This window comes from Choloepus didactylus, chromosome 4 (genome assembly GCF_015220235.1).
Source record: "Choloepus didactylus isolate mChoDid1 chromosome 4, mChoDid1.pri, whole genome shotgun sequence".
NCBI lineage: Eukaryota > Metazoa > Chordata > Mammalia > Pilosa > Megalonychidae > Choloepus > Choloepus didactylus.
In genome coordinates, this window is record NC_051310.1 from 35,371,054 (window position 1) to 35,389,464 (window position 18,411).

The window sequence follows — 18,411 nt, forward strand, 5'->3', positions numbered from 1 at the left end:
TTTTGTTGTTGTTGTTGGTTTTTTGTTTTGTTTTGGTTTTTGGTTCTCAATTCCTCCATTTCAGCCTATTTTTGTAATTTTTTGGTAGTATATCATTTTGATTTTCTTCTTCCATTTCTGTATAGTTTTTATTTATATTTTTTAGAGTCTACCTTGGGGGTTAAAATTAACATCTTCAACTTATAGCAATCTGTGATGGTTAGATTCATGTGTCCACTTGGCCAGGTGATGGTGCCCAGGTGTCTGGTCAAGCAAGCACTGGCCTAACCATTACAGCAAGGACAGTTGTGGCTGGTTAATAAACCAGAAAGCTGGTTTATTAAATCATCGGTCAATTGGCTGCAGCTGTGACTGATTACATAAACGAAGGGCGAGTCTTCGAAAATGAGAGAATGCAATCAGCTGGATTTAATCCAATCAGTTGAAGACTTTTAAAGTAGACAGACAGAGGACCTTCTTCTTTGGCAGACAAGCAAAGTGTTTCTTGAGTTCATTGGAGTTGCCAGCTTGTTGCCTGAGGAATTCATCGAACACATTCATCAGAGTTGCCAGTTCGTTGCCTGAGGAATTCATCAAACTTCTGCATTTGAGTTGCCAGTCTGCTGCCTGCCCTAAGGAATTTGGACTTGTGCATACCCACAGTTGTGTGAGACACTTTTACAAATCTTATATTTATAGATACCTCTTGTTCATTCTGTTTCCCTAGAGAACCCTAATACACAATCTAATTAGCATAATACCAACTTTGTTTTGATGAATACACTTTCCTCCTATATATCTCTATCCCTTCCACTTTACATTGTTATTACAGATCACATCTTTATATATGTGTGCCCATTAACACAGATATATAATTATTGTTTTATACATTTGCTTTTTAAATAGTACAGGAAAAAAAGGAGTTACAAAAGTACAATAATACTGGCTGTTATATTTACCTGTGTAGTTATCTTTACCAGTGTTTTTTAATTTCTTTATATGGCTTTGAGTTACTGTCCTTTCATAGTGTACTTTTACTTCAGCCAGAAGGACTCTCTTTAGCATTTCTTGCATGTGAACTACTAATGAACTCCTTTAGCTTTTTTTTTTTTTTTTTTAAATCCGGAATGTCTTAAGTTTCTCCTAACTGAAGTATACTTTTGCTGGATATAAAATTCTTGGTTGATACACACACACACACACATTCATTCAGCACTTTGAGAAAAAAGCTGTTAATCTTATGGAGGATCTCTTGTTCATGATGAGTTGCTTCTTGCTGCTTTCAAGATTGTCTCTTTGTCTTCCAACAATTTGGTTATAATGTGCCTCAGTGTGAATATTTTTGAGTTTTCCTGCTTGGAGTTTGTTGAGCTTCTTGCATATGCTTATTCATGTCTTCAAATCTGGGAAGTTTTTGACTGTGATTTTTTTTTAATTCAGTTTTATTGAGATATACTCACATACCCTACAATCATCCATGGTGTACAGTCAACTGTTCACAGTACCATCATATATATAGCTGTGAATTCATCACCCCAATCTATTTTTGAACATTTTCCTTATACCAGAAAGAATCAGAACAAGAATAAAAAATAAAAATAAAAAAGAACACCCAAATCATACCCCCATCCCACCCTGTTTTTCATTTAGTTTTTGTCCCCATTTACCTACTCATCCATCCAAATACTGGATAAAGGGAGTGTGATCCACAAGGTTTTCACAATCACACTGTCCCCCTTGTAATCTACATTTTTATACAGTCATCTTCAAGAGTCAAGGCTACTGGGTTGGAGTTTGGTAGTTTCAGGAATTTACCCCTAGCTATTCCAATACAATAAAACCTAAAAAGTGTTATCTATATAGTGCATAAGAACATCCACCAGAGTGACCTCTCGACTCCATTTGAAATCTCTCAGCCACTGAAGCTTTATTTCATTTCATTTCGCATCCCTCCTTTGGTCAAGATGTTTTCAATCCCACGATGCCGGGTACAGATTCATCTCCGGGATTCATATCCTGTGGAGGTGTTGAGCTTCCTCACCTGGATTGTTGCTGTCCACAATTTTTTAAAATATTTTTCTGGCCCTGTTCTGGTTTGCTAAAGCTGCCATTAAGCAAAATACCAGAAATGGATTGGCATTTATAAAGAAGATTTATTAGGCTACAAATTTACAGGCCATAAAAGTGTCCAAATTAAGGCATCAATAAGAGGATATTTCACTGAAGAATGGCTAATGTCATATGGAACACCTCTGTCAGCTGGGAAGGTATGTGGCTGGCATCTGCTGGTCCTCTGTTCCTAGTTCTGATTTCAAAATGGCTTTCTCCAAAATGTCTCTGAGCTTCTGTCTCTCTTAGCTTCTCTCTCTCAGCTCCTGTACATCCTTGCTTGTCCTCCCAGGGCATTTCTCTCTAAGCATCTGGGGGTCCTCTCTTAGCTTCTCCAGGGCAAACTCTAGGCTTCATCTCTTAGCTTAGCATTTCCAAATGTCTTTCTCTCTGCATCTCCAAGCGTCTCCAAGTGTCTGGGTCTGTGTGTGTGTGCCGGTTTGAATGTACTGTGTCCCCCAAATGCCATTATCTTTGTGGTCTTGTGGGACAGACGTTTTGGTGCTGGTTAGATTTGCTTGGAATGTGCCCCACCAAGCTGTGGGTGGTGACTTCGGTGGGATACTCCTATGGAGGTGTGACCCCACCCATTCAGGGTGGGCCTTGATCAGTGGAGCCATATAAAACATGCTGACTCAAAGAGACTGAACAGAGTGCAGCTGTGAGTGATGTTTTGAAGAAGAGCAAGATTGCTAGAGAGGAATGTCCTGCGAGAAAGCCATTTTGAAACCAGAACTTTGGAGCAGACGCCAGCCACATGCCTTCCCAGCTAACAGAGGTTTTCCATATGCCATTGGCCATCCTCCAGTGAAGGTACTTGATTACTGATGTGTTACCTTGGACACTTTATGGCCTTAAGACTGTAACTGTATAGCCAAATAAACCCCCTTTTTATAAAAGCCAGTCCATCTCTGGTGTTTTGCATTCTGCAGCATTAGCAAACTAAGACAGATTTTGGTACCGAGAGTGGGGTGCTTTTGCTGCAGAGTTTGCAAATACCAAACATGTTGGAACAGCTTTTTAAATGGATAAGGGGAAGACTCTGGAAGAATTGTGAGGAGCTTGATAGAAAGGCCAAAACTGCTTTAATGAGACTGTTTGTGGAAATATGGACTCTAAAGATACTTCTGATGAGGCCTTGAACAGAGATGATCAATGTGTTGCTGTGAACTGGAAGAAAGGCGATCCTTGTTTAAAAGTGGCAGAGAATTTGGCAAAATTGAGTCCTGGTGTCAGATGGAAGGAAGAATTTAAAAGCGATAACCTGGAATACTTAGCTGAGGAGATCTCCAGACTACATGTGGAGGATATACCCTGGCTTCTCCTTGCAGCTTATAGTAAAATGCGAGTGGAGAGAGATAAACTTAGGACTGAACTCTTGGGTTCAAAGAAACCAGAAGCTGATGGCTTGGAAAATTACGAGCTTCCAGGGGGTGGAATCCCAGAAGCTACAGCCCAACGTGAGGATGTAACCAAACATGGAACCCAGCCACCATTTCAGTACAAGCCAAGATTGGAGATGGAATTATCCAGAAAGGATTTGTGAAAACTCCTATTGTCTGATGGCTTTGACCCCTGTGTGCTTCATGCGAAGCCAACAGAATTTTTGCGAGAACGTTATAGACAGAGCCGCTGCCAGTCTGGACTGGAGGAGACAGACAAGGAACAAATGGCAGGAAAAATTTCTTCAAAGACAGAGCCATGGACGTTGAGGTCTGGAGTCAAGAGGCCTTGGGCTGGGAGAGTGGAGCAGCCCACACGCATGGAAAGGGTGAGTTTGTCCTGGAGGTCGAGGGTGGGCATTCCACCTCAATGCTCTGGAAGAGTTTTGCCACCCGAGGTCCCAAAGAGGGTGGAGCACATTCCCAGGGAATTGGGGAGAGCCTGGCTGCCACCACACTGTTCTGAAGGGGTTGAGCGTGTGCACCGGAGATGAAAGGGAATCCGGGAACTACCCCGATGTTTGAGGAGGGTGGGGCCGAGAAGGTGGTCTCCCCAATGTATGGGTATGTTGGAGCACTCACCTAAGTGTTTGGAGAGGAAAGGGCTGCCACAAAGGCCCTTAGGTAGGGTTAGACTCCTGCTCTCTCAAGCCCCAAGGATGCAACGTTGTTCTGTAAATGACTCTCAGACTTTGAAATCTAATGGAGTTTGTCCTGCAGGTTTTAGGAACTGTTTTGGTCCTGTTAACCCTGTTTTCCTTACTCTTTCTCCTTATGGCAATGGAAATGTTTATCCTATGAATGTCCCTCCTTTGTATATTGGAAGCATATAACTTGTTCTAAGTCCAAAGATCCAAGCTAAAGGAAAAGTATGCCTTAGGACTGACCACGCCTATATTTGATTTTGATGGGATTTTGTACTTAACTTTTGTTACTGAAATGGTTTAAGTTTTTGTGATATTGTGATGAAATGAATGTATTTTGTATTTGGAAAGATAATGTCATTTTGGGGTCCAGGGGGTGGAATGTGCCGGTTTGAATGTATTGTGTCCCCCAAATGCCATTATCTTTGTGGTCTTGTGGGACAGACGTTTTGGTGCTGGTTAGATTTGCTTGGAATGTGCCCCACCAAGCTGTGGGTGGTGACTTCGGTGGGATACTCCTATGGAGGTGTGACCCCACCCATTCAGGGTGGGCCTTGATCAGTGGAGCCATATAAAACATGCTGACTCAAAGAGACTGAACGGAGTGCAGCTGTGAGTGATGTTTTGAAGAAGAGCAAGCTTGTTAGAGAGGAATGTCCTGGGAGAAAGCCATTTTGAAACCAGAACTTTGGAGCAGACGCCAGCCACATGCCTTCCCAGCTAACAGAGGTTTTCCGTACGCCATTGGCCATCCTCCAGTGAAGGTACTTGATTACTGATGTGTTACCTTGGACACTTTATGGCCTTAAGACTGTAACTGTATAGCCAAATAAACTCCCTTTTTATAAAAGCCAGTCCATCTCTGGTGTTTTGCATTCTGCAGCATTAGCAAACTAAGACAGTGTGCTCTCAGCTCTCTTAAGGACTCTAGTGATCTAGTTAAGACCCACCCTGAATGGGCGGGGGTTCACACCTCCATGGAAATAATCTAACCAAAGGTCCAACCCATGATGAGTTCACCCCCCACAAGATTGGATTAAAAGATCATGGCTCTTCTGGGGTCTGTAACAGCTTAAAACAAGCACAGGTCCTTTCTCTCTTCTTCTGGGATTCCCATAATGCAAATGTTATATTTGATGTGTTCCATGACTCTTTTCCAGGTTCTCTTCATTTGCTTTTGATCTTTCTTCTCTCTAGTCCTCACTGGATAATTGTAATTGCCTTATATTCAAGTTTGCTGGTTTTTCTTTCTCCCTCCTCAATCTGCTGTTAAACCACTCTGATGAATCCTTCATTGCAATTATTGTACTTTTCAGCTCCAGAATATCTATCTGGTTCCCCCATTTTAAAAGAAATTTATCTCTTTATTGACCTACCCCATTTGTTCATACAACATTTCCTGAATTCCTTTAGTTATTTATCCATGGTTTCCTTTACCTCATTGATATATCTAAAACATATTAAAATACTTAATATCTTTTAACAGTAAATTCCAATGCTTGGGCTTCCTCGGGGACAGTTTTTGTCAAATTCTTTTTTCCTGTTAATAAGCCATATGCTTTGTAGTTTTTTGTTGAGAATCAGACATTTTTTTTTTTGTATTATAATGTGCTAACTATCAGATTCTCTCCCTTCTCAGGGACTTTAAAAAATTGAGCAAATATTTATTAAGCACCTACTTTGTACCAAACTCTGTGCTAGGCACCCTTACTGCATACTGTTCACAAAGCACAGTGAGCTAGCTGCTCAGAAATTACAACCAAGAAAAAGAACATTGTTGCAACTGTACAAGCTGCATGTGGGGTAATACTGTAGGGAGAAGGTGGGCATAGTGAATGCAGGTGATTCCCATGTGAATTAGTTAGTGTTCTTTAGGGAAACAGAATCAATGAGAGGTATCTATGACTAAAATTTATAAAAGTGACTCACACAGCTATGGGTATGGACGAGTCCAAATTCTGTAGGGCAGTCAGCAAACTGTCACCTCCAAGGAAGATGTCCGATGAACTCCTCAGGAAACGAACCAGCAACTTTGACAAACACCTCAGGAAATGAACTGGGTTCTTCGACAAATGTGTTCGATGAACTCCTCAGGAAACGAACCAGCAACTTCGAGGAACTCCTCAGGAAACGCTTCGCTGGGCAGCCGAAGAAGTAGTGCAGGTCCTCTATCTGTCTTGCTTATAAGTCTTCAACTGATTAATTGGATTAAATCCAGCCAATTGCACTCTCATTGTGGAAGATGCCCTTTCGCAAGTCATCAGTCACAGCTGTAGCCAACTGACTGATAATTTAATAAACCAGCCTGCTGGTTTATTAACCAGCCACAAACGTCCTCACAGCAATTGTTAGGCCAGTGCTTGGTTGACCAGACAGCTGGGTACTATCACCTGGCCAAGTTGACACATGAACCTAACCATCGCACCATGCTAGAAAATGAACACACCAGAAATGATTCCTGAAGCAGAATCTTTCAGTTGTCCACAACCTCACAAGGCCAGAGAAGTGAGAGAAGATTTCTATTCTGACAAGTAGTGGACAGCAAAACTGGTTTAGAAACACAACAAACTGTGCCCACATTACAGGAGCAATGCAAATGGTAGAATGTCCTGGTCCTATTTTGTCTTTCTTCACTCACTGGGGACTAATGAGCAGGGCTTCTGACTTAGATGGGCCCTAGTTATCTGTGCCCATGTTTGTGGGGCCTCAGTGGAAGTCATGGAGGTCATCCATGTTCCCGTCTAGCACCTTCAAGAAGTTCTTCAACTCCACCTTCAGGTGATGGTGTTGGTATTTATTTTCCTCCGTGTCTGTCTTTAGAGACTGCATTTTGTCTTCCAGGATTTGATTGTCTCTCTCTGCTGTCTCTAATTTCTCAGAGACATTTTCACACATTGACAAGAACTCAGGTATGATTTCACTTTGTTCTCAGAGTTCTCGTAGTTCTCTCCAGCTCCTCAACTCTTTTCTTCAGCTGGCTATTCTTTTCATTCTCTCTGTTTATCTCACGGCACTGCTTTTTCAGCTCATCAATCTCGTTCTGGAGCCAGTCATTCTTATTGCAGCAGATGCAGAACTGCTTCTTCCACTGCTCCACCCTGGCCATTGGCTCCTGCAGTACTGTGGTTCACCAACTATTCCTCTCCTGCAGGGTCTGCCACTCAATATCCCATTTCTTCACATTGGCAGCACTCTTTGTCGAAGTGATCTTCAGCGTGTTAATGTCAGATTTCAGCAAGGACCATGAGAGGACTTTTCATCATCCATCCCATTGACACTGGATGCATGGGAATGGTTATCTGAGGTCTCAATATTCTCCTGGGACTTGTTTCTGACTAGTCTGGCAACTTGTTTCACTTCTTGGAATTTCTCTGCAAACTTTGTCAGCTATTAGAGGAAAATCTCAAACCAAACATGGTGTTGGCTCTGCTGTCTGCCAACTGCCCAAACTACTGCAATATTTTGGTGAAAGTCATATTCAGTTGTGATTGTGCTGTTTATGATCACCCTGGCTCCATCCAGTGACCATTTGCTTGCTCACAAGCACTCAGTTCTTTTTTTTTTTTCTTTCATTTTTATTGAGTTTGTTCAGATACCATACAAGTATCCAAAGATCCAAAGTGTACAATCACTTGCCCCTGGGTACCCTCATACGGCTGTGCATCCATCACACTTAATTTTTGTTCAATTTTTAGAAACTTTTCATTACTCCAGACAAGAAATAAAGTGAAAGATGAAAAAAGAAAAAAAGAAAAGGGAACTCTAATCCTCCCCTATCCCTAACCAACCACCCTCAATTGTTGACTCGTAGTATTGATATAGTACATTTGTTACTGTTTATGAAAAAATGTTGAAATACTACTAACTGTTGAATATAGTTTGCAATAGGTATATAGTTCTTCCCTATATGCCCCTCTATTATTAACTTCTAATTGTATTGTCATACATTTGTTCTGGTTCATGGAAGTGATTTCTAGTATTTGTACAGTTGATCATGGACATTGCCCACCATAGGATTCAGTTTTATACATTCCCATCTTTTGACCTCCAACTTTCCTTCTGGTGACATACATGACTCTAAGCTTCCCCTTTCCACCTCATTCACACACCATTCAGCACTGTTAGTTATTCTCACATCTTGCTACCAACACCCCTGTTCATTTCCAAACATTTAAGTTCATCCTAATTGAACGTTCTGCTCATACTAAGCAACCACTCCCCATTCTTAAGCCTCGTCCTATATCTTGGTACCTTATATTTCATGTCTATGAGTTTACATATTATAATTAGTTCATATCAGTGAGACCCTGCAATAATCGTCCTAATGTGTCTGGCTTATTTCACTCAGTATATTGCCCTCGAGGTTTTGTCATCAACTCATTTTTTTTTTTTAATATGGTTTTGTTCACTCACCATACATTCCATCCCAAGTAAATGATCGATGGTTCTCTGCATGGTCATACATTTCACCACTATCTATATAAGAGCATCTACATTTCTTCCACAAGGCAGGAGGGAGAGCCAAAGAAGGTAGAGAGGCAAAAGAAAGAGGAAAAAAAAATGACAGCTAGGAAGCAGCAAAAGGAAAAATAACCTTAAATCAAAGTAGAATAAAGAATCAGACAATACCACCAATGTCGAGTGTCTAACATGCCTCCCCTATCCTCCCCTCTTATCTGCATTCACCTTGGTATATCACCTTTGTTACATTAAAGGAAGCATAATACAATGATTCTATTAGTTACAGTCTCTAGTTTATGCTGATTGCATCCCTCCCCCAATCCCTCCCCATTTTTAACACCTTGCAAGGTTGACATTTGCTTGTTCTCCCTTGTGAAAGAACTTATTTGTACATTTTATCACAATTGTTGAATATTCTAGATTTCACCAAGTTACACAGTACCAGTCGTTATCTTTCCTCCTTTCTTGTGGTGTCTCACGTACTCCCCACCTTCCTCTCTCAACTGTATTCATAGTTACCTTTGTTCAGTGTACTTACATTGTTGTGCTACCATCTCCCAAAATTGTGTTCCAAACCACGCACTCCTGTCTTCTATCACCCTGTAGTGCTCCCTTCAGTATTTCCTGTAGGACAGGTGTCTTGTTCACAAAGTCACTCATTGTCTGTTTGTCAGAAAACATTTTGAGCTCTCCCTCACATTTGAAGGACAGCTTTGCTGGATACAGGATTCTTGGTTGGCGGTTTTTCTCTTTCAGTATCTTAAATATATCACACCACTTCCTTCTTGCCTCCATGGTTTCTGCTGAGAGATCCACACATAGTCTTATTAAGCTTCCTTTGTATGTAATGGATCGCTTTTCTCTTGCTGCTTTCAGGATTCTGTCTGTCTTTGACATTTGATAGTCTGAGTATTAAGTGCCTTGGCGTAGGCCTATTCATATCTCTTCTGTTTGGAGTACGCTGCGCTTCTTGGATCTGTAATTTTATGTCTTTCATAAGAGACGGGAAATTTTCATTAATTATTTCCTCTATTACTGCTTCTGCCCCCTTTCCCTTCTCTTCTTCTGGGACACCAATGATACGTACATTATTGTACTTTGTTTCATCCTTGAGTTCCCAGAGACCTTGCTCATATTTTTTCATTCTTTTCTCCATCTGCTCCTTTGCGTGTAGGCTTTCAGGTGTTTTATTCTCCAGTTCCTGAGTGTTTTCTTCTTCCTCTTGAGATCTGCTGTTGTATGTTTCCATTGTGTCTTTCATCTCTTGTGTTGTGCCTTTCATTTCCATAGATTCTACTAGTGGTTTTTTGAACTTTTCATTTCTGCCGTATACATGCCCAGTGCTTCCTTTACAGCCTCTATTTCTTTTGCAATATCTTCTCTAAACTTTTTGAATTGATTTAGCATTAGTTGTTTAAATTCCTGTATCTTAGTTGAAGTGTATGCTTGTTCCTTTGACTGGGCCATAACTTTGTTTTTCTTAGTGTAGGCTGTAATTTTCTGTTGTCTAGGCATGGTTTCCTTGGTTATCCAAATCAGCTTTTCCCAGACCAGAACAGGCTCAGGTCCCAGAGGGAAGAAATATTCAGTATCTGGTTTCCCTGTGGGTGTGTCTTAGAAAATTGCTCCACCCTTTGATGCTTCCGGTCACTGTGCTTTTCTGCCCAGCAGGTGATGCCTGTTAGCCTATAATTCTTGACTGGTGTGAGGAGGTATGGCCATGTTCCCCCAGGCTCTGGGGTCTGGTTCTGAATGGAAAGGGCCCCACCCCTTTCCTCCTAGAGAAGAAAGACCCCCCAGGTGAAGGTTATTAGCATTTCAATGGTATCGCTCTCTGCTTGTGGTGTCTCCACCCTTCCCAGAGTCACAGCCCTGGAAACTGAAAATGACTGGGGCTTTCTCCACTGAGCCAAACAAGAAACAGATAGTCCCCTTCAGACCCAGTCCAAGGTGACCCTCCGGCTCTCCCAGGTCAGTCGTCACCCAAAGCCTCTGTCTGTTTTTTGGGGATGCATACCTGTAGTGAGCAGTTCACACTCACTACTTAAAACCCCAGTTGGAGCTCAGCTGAGCTATATTCGCTTGCTGGGAGAGAGCTTCTCTCTGGCACCACGAGGCTTTGCAGCTCGGGCTATGGGGGAGGGGGTCTCACGACTTGGTTCCGCAGGTTTTACTTACAGATTTTATGCTGTGTTCTCGGGCATTCCTCCCAATTCAGGTTGGTGTATGATGAGTGGATGGTCTCGTTTGTCCCCCCGCAGTTATTCTGGATTATTTACTAGTTGTTTCTGGTTTTTTGTAGTTGTTCCAGGGGGACTACTTAGCTTCCACTCCTTTCTATGCCACCATCTTCTCCACCCCAAGCACTCAGTTTTTGATGCTGCAATCTGGAATATGTGGGCTTGGGCAGTAAAGACGGGCTGTTCAACCATCCCTCACACTGCTCTACAGCCACTCCAATATGTTCTGCTGTGCATGGTCTCCCATCTGCTCTGCAGCTACACCCTCCACAGCACTCACGGCAGTGTGCATACCTGGCTCTGCTTGGGCACCACTCCATTCTGCCCAGCTGGGCTGCTGTGCTTTGGTGGTGCCTGCCCAACCCTCCATTGCCCAGCTCCCCCTCAGGGATTATGAGCATTGCGGTCTTCCATTTGTGAAATGACTTTTCCAAAATGTTTTTACAAAGTTTGCATTCCTTGTTGTGTGTGGTCACCGAAGTTTCTGTTCTGATCTGATAGAGAGTTCCTTAAACAGCTGGATCAAAAAAAAAAAAAAAATGTATATATCTCTTTGAATCTTCTGGTAGTTAATAGCCACTGCCAGGGAAGTAGCTGCAGCCTCAGAGGCTGAAACAAAGGCAAGCAGTTAAGCAGTCCCTAAGGGAATTTCCAGATTGACCAAAATGCATAACCTCATATTTCTGGAGGAAAGGCCCTTACTGCCTGCCCTGGCTCTCCCAGTCATTCTAGGAACATGGGCCGCAGTCCGCATGGCCATGGTGGGGCTCTGGAAATGGGACGGTAGCTGGTTCTTGCATACCACTCTCTTACAGGATTTCAGTATCCTGTCCTTTTATCAAGCACTCCTCTGGTTGATCTAAGTACCTGTCAGGTCACAGAGTTCCAAAATAGTTGATTCTTATCATTTTCTCCTTCCCAGCTTATTGATGTAGTGAAGGGACTCACCCCTGGAACTTCCTACTTTGCCATTTTCCATGGTATCACTAACCCTGTGCTCCGGTTTGCTAATGCTGCCATTAAGCAAAATACCAGAAATAGATTGGCTTTTATAAAGGGGATTTATTAAGTTGAAAATTTATAGTCCTAAGGCCATAACAGTGTTCAAACTAAGGCATCAACAAGAAGATACCTTCACCAAAAAACAGCTGATGACGTCTGGAACACCTCTGTCAGATGGGAAGGCACGTGGCTGGCATCTGCTGGTCCTTTTATCCTGGGTTGCATTTCAAAATGGCATTCTCCAAATTGGGTTTCTCTTAGCTCCTCTGGGGCAAATTCTGGGATTCATCTCTTAGCTTAGCATCTCCAAGCGTCCTTCTGTCTGCATCTCCAAGCCTCAGCTTTCAATGGCCATTTTCAAAATGTCTCTCTCAGCTGCTCTCTTAAATACTCCAGCAAACCAATCAAGATTCACCCTGAAAGGGTGGGGTCATATCTCCATGGAAACAATCAAGATTGCTAATTCTACCCCACAAGATTGCATCAAAGAATATGGCTTTTCGGGGGACATAATAGACCCACACTGGCACACCCTGAATTTTTAACATGTATTTTATGAAGCTGGCATAGGCTAAGTTATGCTGTAGTAACAAAAACAAAAACAAAAACAACAACAACCGCCCCAATCTCAGTGGCTTAAAGAACAAATGTTTATATATTGTTCACCTTAATGTTTCCATAATGGACAGGCTGCAGTGTTCTGCTCTATGACATTCTCACTCTGGGATCCAGGCCAAAAGAGCTTCCATTTCCATGCTTCCATGAATACCAAGGTAGGGCAAAGGGACTATAGTGAATTACACAATGAATTTCAAATCTGTCTAAAAATAACATCTGTCATCTCCCTTCACATATTACTGGCCAAAGCAAGACACACTGCCACATCTAACTTCAAAGGTGGTGAAGAACAATCCTACCCTGGGTCCATAAAGTAGAAAGCCAGAAATATTTGGTGAATGGCAGTAATGACTGTCACACTCCAGCATTCAGCTGCCAAATGCTCAACTCACTCTCCCTACCATAGGCAGAGTTACACAACTGCTTTCCCCACAGAGATAATCTCAAAGTCCTGTCCATTTATGGCATTATGCTCAAGTCCAGGATCTCTAGGTGATGTATAGCAGTTTCTACAATAAAAGGGATATGTAGTGGTCTCTATATCAGTAGGTATGGCTTTTCTTGATCTAGAACCTGTGAACTAAAAGGACAAATTATCTGCCCTCACACACCAAACATATGGTGGATTGGGATAGGATAACCACACCGAACACTCACAATCAAAAAAGGAAAGAGAAAAGGACACACAGCAGTGACTAGTCTATAGCAATTCTGTCTACAAGGCAGAAAATGCAGGGGCACTCTACTGGGGATAAGGAATTCAGAAAAGCTAAAAAGGATGGGCAAAAAGGTATATAAGGTAAATGCAATTAATAAAAAAAGCAAGCAAGCAAGCAGAGGTCTTGTTCTTAATATCAAAAAAGTAGAATTCAGGCCCCAAAGCATTAAATGAGGCAAAGAGGACACACTATAATGCTAAAGGCTACCATTCACAAGAAAGATATGAGCATGTGCAAAAAACAACACAATAGCAACTTTCACCAAGTGGAAATCCTAAGAAGTGCAAGGAAAAATGGACAGAACACACTAATATTAGGAAACTTTACGCATTTCACTCAGTTTGAGATAGATGAGAGTCAAAACTAAAAAGGAAGGGCCCAGAAGACCCAAACAACATAATCAAGCAGAAAGATCTTTTGAATAAATATCACACCTTTTAACCTGATAACAGAGAATGCATTTTCATCCTTGTGCCACATCCTGTTCAATTTAATCCCACATTATCAGGGCTGTTCTGAGGAATAAACAAAACATTTTAAAGAAAATGCAAGTAAAGTGCTACATGGTTATGTGGTTTGCCTAATTTGTACAGACATTAATTGGTGGAATCAGAATTCTACCCTAGCAGAATGACTTCACACTATTCCGCCTTCTAATACAATTTCTTTTCCCCACAGATCTGAAATACTACCTTCATAATAAACCAAATTCTCATAAATACAAAGGCTGGTTTATGGAATTTCTATTCTGTTTCAACAATCTATTTGTCTTATGCTACCTTGTAATTATCTAAAAAATCTAATCTTATGTTACCCACCCTGTTTAAAATTTTACTAACTCTCTATTTATCAAACCCTTTAGCATGCCATATAAGGCCCTCTCCCACCCATCTTCTAACTCTGGAGCCTCAGATGTGGGTGTAGATTCATTCCTCCCATTATTTCCTGTGTTAAACTTTCTGGTAGTTACCTGAACAGGACAAACAAATTTATTACATGCAACATTAGGCTTCCTATACTACATTTTCTTTGCCTCATTTACAGGGCAAGCACCTACTCATTATTTTTTTTTAAAATAATTTCAGAGTTACAGGAAAGTTGCAAAAATAATATCAGCCCCACACAGAGTACTCCAAGATTGCACTGACTTATTATTTTAAGGATTAAGTCAAACACCACCACCTCTAATCTTTCTTCCCTCCCATCCCAATCAAGTAGAAAGAAATCATTCTTTCCATGTTTATGTATCCATATCCTACTCCCACATACTTTTACCCTAGGACATTATTTTACTATATTTACTCATTTACATGTTCCTCTTCCCCATCATAATACTGAGTCTTGAAGGCAGGACCATATCTTATTAAGCACCTTGTATGGACTTAATATTTGTTGAATAAATGAATATAAAACAAAGACCATCAAATGATCTGAGCATCTGATTTATAAAAAAATGCAACAACTTTTTAAGTGATATATCAATTCAAAACAGCATCAAAAAGTGAGTGCACTTAATGACACTCAATTGGCTCATAATAGAAAATGTTTAATGAACTAGTAACAGAAAAAGTCAGTTGAAGGAAGGCAGAGAAACTTTGTCTTGCAAGGACTAGAACCGAGGGGCTCCATAATCATCTGGCATCCGTTCAATGTTGTACCTGATCAGGATAAAAAATTAATACCAGTAAGAAAGGTGTATACAGAACTCATCTAATAACCCATTCTTTACTGAATGCAATGCTGCTCCCCACTGTGAATCTCTTCTCGCAGGGGGAACATTCCAGGTGGAAATCATAACTAATGATTTGTAGCAAAAAGCTGACCATAATATGGCTTTATCTTTATTCTTCAGAGCCAAAGCTAGCTAATGGGGGTGCCAGGATCTGAGTCAGGTAAGCCCAATTCCTTCACTCATATTCTTCCCACTACATTGTGCTCTCCCCAGGCTGAAGAGCTGATCAATAATGCCAAAGACTGACATGGAAACATATAAGGAGGAAAAAGCAGCTTTTATCTTTCATGAGATTTTGGTTTTCCAAATGAGGTATTAATCTAATTTTGGAAATGGTGAAAGAAATATGCTTTCAAAAAGCTATTTGTGGCCAAAAGGATTTAAATTCCTGCTTTGTACTTAAAGCAATGTATCTCTCTATTTCTACTAGTAATCTTATTATAACAATTTGAATGACTGCTTTATTCCTAAATCCTAACTTTAGGTTTGCCCTTGCTTTTGCTACTTTGTCTAATTTCTTCTAATACAACAATGTAAACATTTGACACAATAATCTCTTTCAATTCCTTCCATAACCTGACCCCATTTTTTTTAACTTTCTATTTTGAAATACTTTCAAACTTAAAGGACAGTTACAAAAATAATATAAATACCATACAGAGAACTCTAACATACACCTATCCCCCAGATATCCAGACCCACAACATTTAACATTTTGCTTCATTTGTCCTTCATTCCTTTCCCCCTCCCCTCCCCTTCCCTTTCTCCCTTCCATCCATCCATCCATCATCCATCTACCTATTTATCTGTCTATCCGTTTCTGAACACGAGTGTAGGCTGTATATATCATGCTCCTCGAACACTTACTACTACATGTACATTTCCTAAGAACAAGGATATTGACTATGTAACCATCTTAAGTGCAGTTACCAAGTTCAAGAAATTTAGCATTGATATAAAACTTAGTCTATATTCAAATTTTTTAATGTCCCAGTAATGTCCCTTAAAATCTTTTCTTCTCCCTGCAAGATCTCATCTAGGATCACATATTGCATTTAATTACCATTGTCTCTTTAGTTGCTCTTTTTTTTAATTGTGGAAATATATATACAACATAAACTTTCCATCTTAACCACTTCCAAGCATTCCATTGAATGGGATTAATTACATTCACAAAGTTGCCATACCCTAACAACTTCCATTACTAAAATTTTACCATTATGAAATAAATACCTCACCCATTATAAAATAAATACCAATTCTCCCTGCCATTGCCACCCTGTACTCAAATCTCTTTCTCTATAAACTTGCATATTCTTTGATATTTTCTTTGTAGTTACCATGGGGCTTAAGTTTAACATTCTAAACCTATTATCATCTTGTTATTTGTTACCAACTTAACTTCAACAGTATATACAAACTATAGTCCCTTATGCTCCATTCCCTGACTTTTATGTAATTCTTGTCACAGATTACATATTTATACATTGAATCCAAATCACTGATTTATCATTACATTTTATGCATATTTTGGACCCTGTAGGAAGTAAAAAGTGGAATTACAAACCAAAAATACAATAGTACCGGCATTTATACTTATCCATGTTGTTACTCTCATCAGAGGTATTTATTTCTACATGCGGCTTCATTCTATTCCTACTGTCTTTTCTTTTCAACCTGTATAACACTCTTTAGTATCTCCTATAAGGTCGGTTAGTGGTGACAAACTTCCTCAGCTTTTTTAAACCTGAGAATGTCTTTTTCTCTCCCTCATTTTTGAAAGACAGTTTTGCTGAATATAGAACTCTGAGTTGGCAGTTTTTTTGCTTTTGGCACTTTAAATATATCCTCCTACTGCCTTCTTCTTGGCTCCATGGTTTCCAGTGAGATATTTGCACTTAATCTTACTGAAGCTCCCTGATATGTGAAAAGTTACTTCTCACTTGCAGTTTTCAGAATTCTCTCTTTATCTTTGGCACTTGAGTTTGGTTAAAATATGTAAGTGTGGGTCTATTTGGGTTTAACGTGTTTGGAATTCACTGAGCATCTTGGATGTGTATACTCATGTTTTCCACTAGATTTGGTGAGCTTAAGCCACTATTTCTTTGAATATTCTCTGCCTCTTTCATTTCCTTCTGGGACTCCCATGATACGTATATTGCTACACTTGATGGTGTCCTACAGGTTCCTCAGGACCTGTTCACTTTTCTTCATTCTTTCTGCTCTCTACTCCTCAGAATGAAAGATTTCACTTGTTTTATCTTCAAGTTTTCTGATTTTTTCTTCTACCACCAGCTCCAATCTGCTCTTGAAACCTAGGGAATTTTTAATTTCTGTTACTGTGGTCTTCAGCTCTGTTTTGTTCCTTTTCATAATTTCCATCTCTCTATTGATATTCTCTTTGTGTTCCTCTATCTCTTTCCTGATTTCCTTTAGTTCTCTGTTCATGTTTTCCTTTAGTACTGTGAGCATATTTAGGACCATTTTTACAAAGTCTTTGTCTGGTATGTCCCAGGTCTGGTTCTCCTCTTAATGGTTTTTAATGTGCTAATCTTCTCCTTTACCTAGGCCATTGTTTCCTGTTTCTAATTATGTGTCATAACCTTTTGTTGAAACCTGGACATTTTGATATTTTAATGTGTCATCACTGGAATTTAGACTCTGAGGTGTCTGTTCTTTAAGCTTGTATCCAGCTAGTGTTATGACAGAGATTTCCTTGAACCCAGGAACTAACAAAAAGAAAAAGAAGGAAAAAGAAAGAAAACACCTTTCTCAGTCTTAGCAGATTGACTTATGCAGGTCCTCTCCTTCAGGGTTCATTCATAAAACGAGTTTAGAAAATAGCACCAGGCCAAAGCATACAGGCCTCCTTGATCTTTCTGCACACGTGTCTTGTCTTAGGCATGTGTATGTGACTCTGGGAGTGCAGGTTGGCTCTGCACTGTGTTGGTGAGGGGTGTGGGAGGGGCAGCCAGGGTGCCACAATATCCTACCACTTTTAAGTGGCCTTTTTCTTAATTCACCATTCCTTCTGTTACTGCAATCCTGTAACTGTTTTCTGAAGCTTTGAGAAAGATGTTTCTACCATTTCTTGCTGGTTGTTCAAAGTTTCTGCGGGGGCGCAGCTCTGAAGAATCTTGACTGGGGTGGGATTCTAAGCTACCAACTGTATGTTTTTAATCACTTTCCCCAGAGTAATTTCTCACCTATGGTTAGATGAGATTGGGAGTGTTCAGGATGGTATGGCCATAGACTCACCTATGGTTAGAAATGTACATGATAGGAACTCCAGGGATCTTTCGAATTCTTCTCTTAAGGTCCCGGTCAACCGTGGCCACAATATAACACTTATGCTGGAAGAGATACAGATTGAGTAATCACATAAAGTTCACTGAGTGTACTTTTTGACTAATGGATTCTGGCACAACCACTGACTAGTCTAAAGAATCATTCCTTTTCAAAATA

General features: G+C 40.4%; 1 protein-coding gene and 1 pseudogene across 2 annotated transcripts in view; both read right to left on the minus strand.

Moving 5' to 3' along the window:
* Positions 1-6,850: 6,850 nt before the first annotated feature.
* LOC119533173 lies at positions 6,851-7,693 on the minus strand (annotated as a pseudogene).
* Positions 7,694-14,640: 6,947 nt separating this feature from the next.
* FCF1 (FCF1 rRNA-processing protein) overlaps positions 14,641-18,411 on the minus strand; it is a 32,610-nt gene continuing 28,839 nt past the window's right edge. For both annotated transcript variants that reach the window (XM_037832293.1, XM_037832292.1), the window contains exons 7-8: positions 18,205-18,299; positions 14,641-14,872 (exon numbers count right to left, since the gene is read on the minus strand). In XM_037832293.1, coding sequence (XP_037688221.1) covers positions 14,824-14,872; positions 18,205-18,299 — 144 coding nt within the window. In that variant the 3' untranslated portion in view covers positions 14,641-14,823. The remainder of the gene's footprint in view (positions 14,873-18,204; positions 18,300-18,411) is intronic.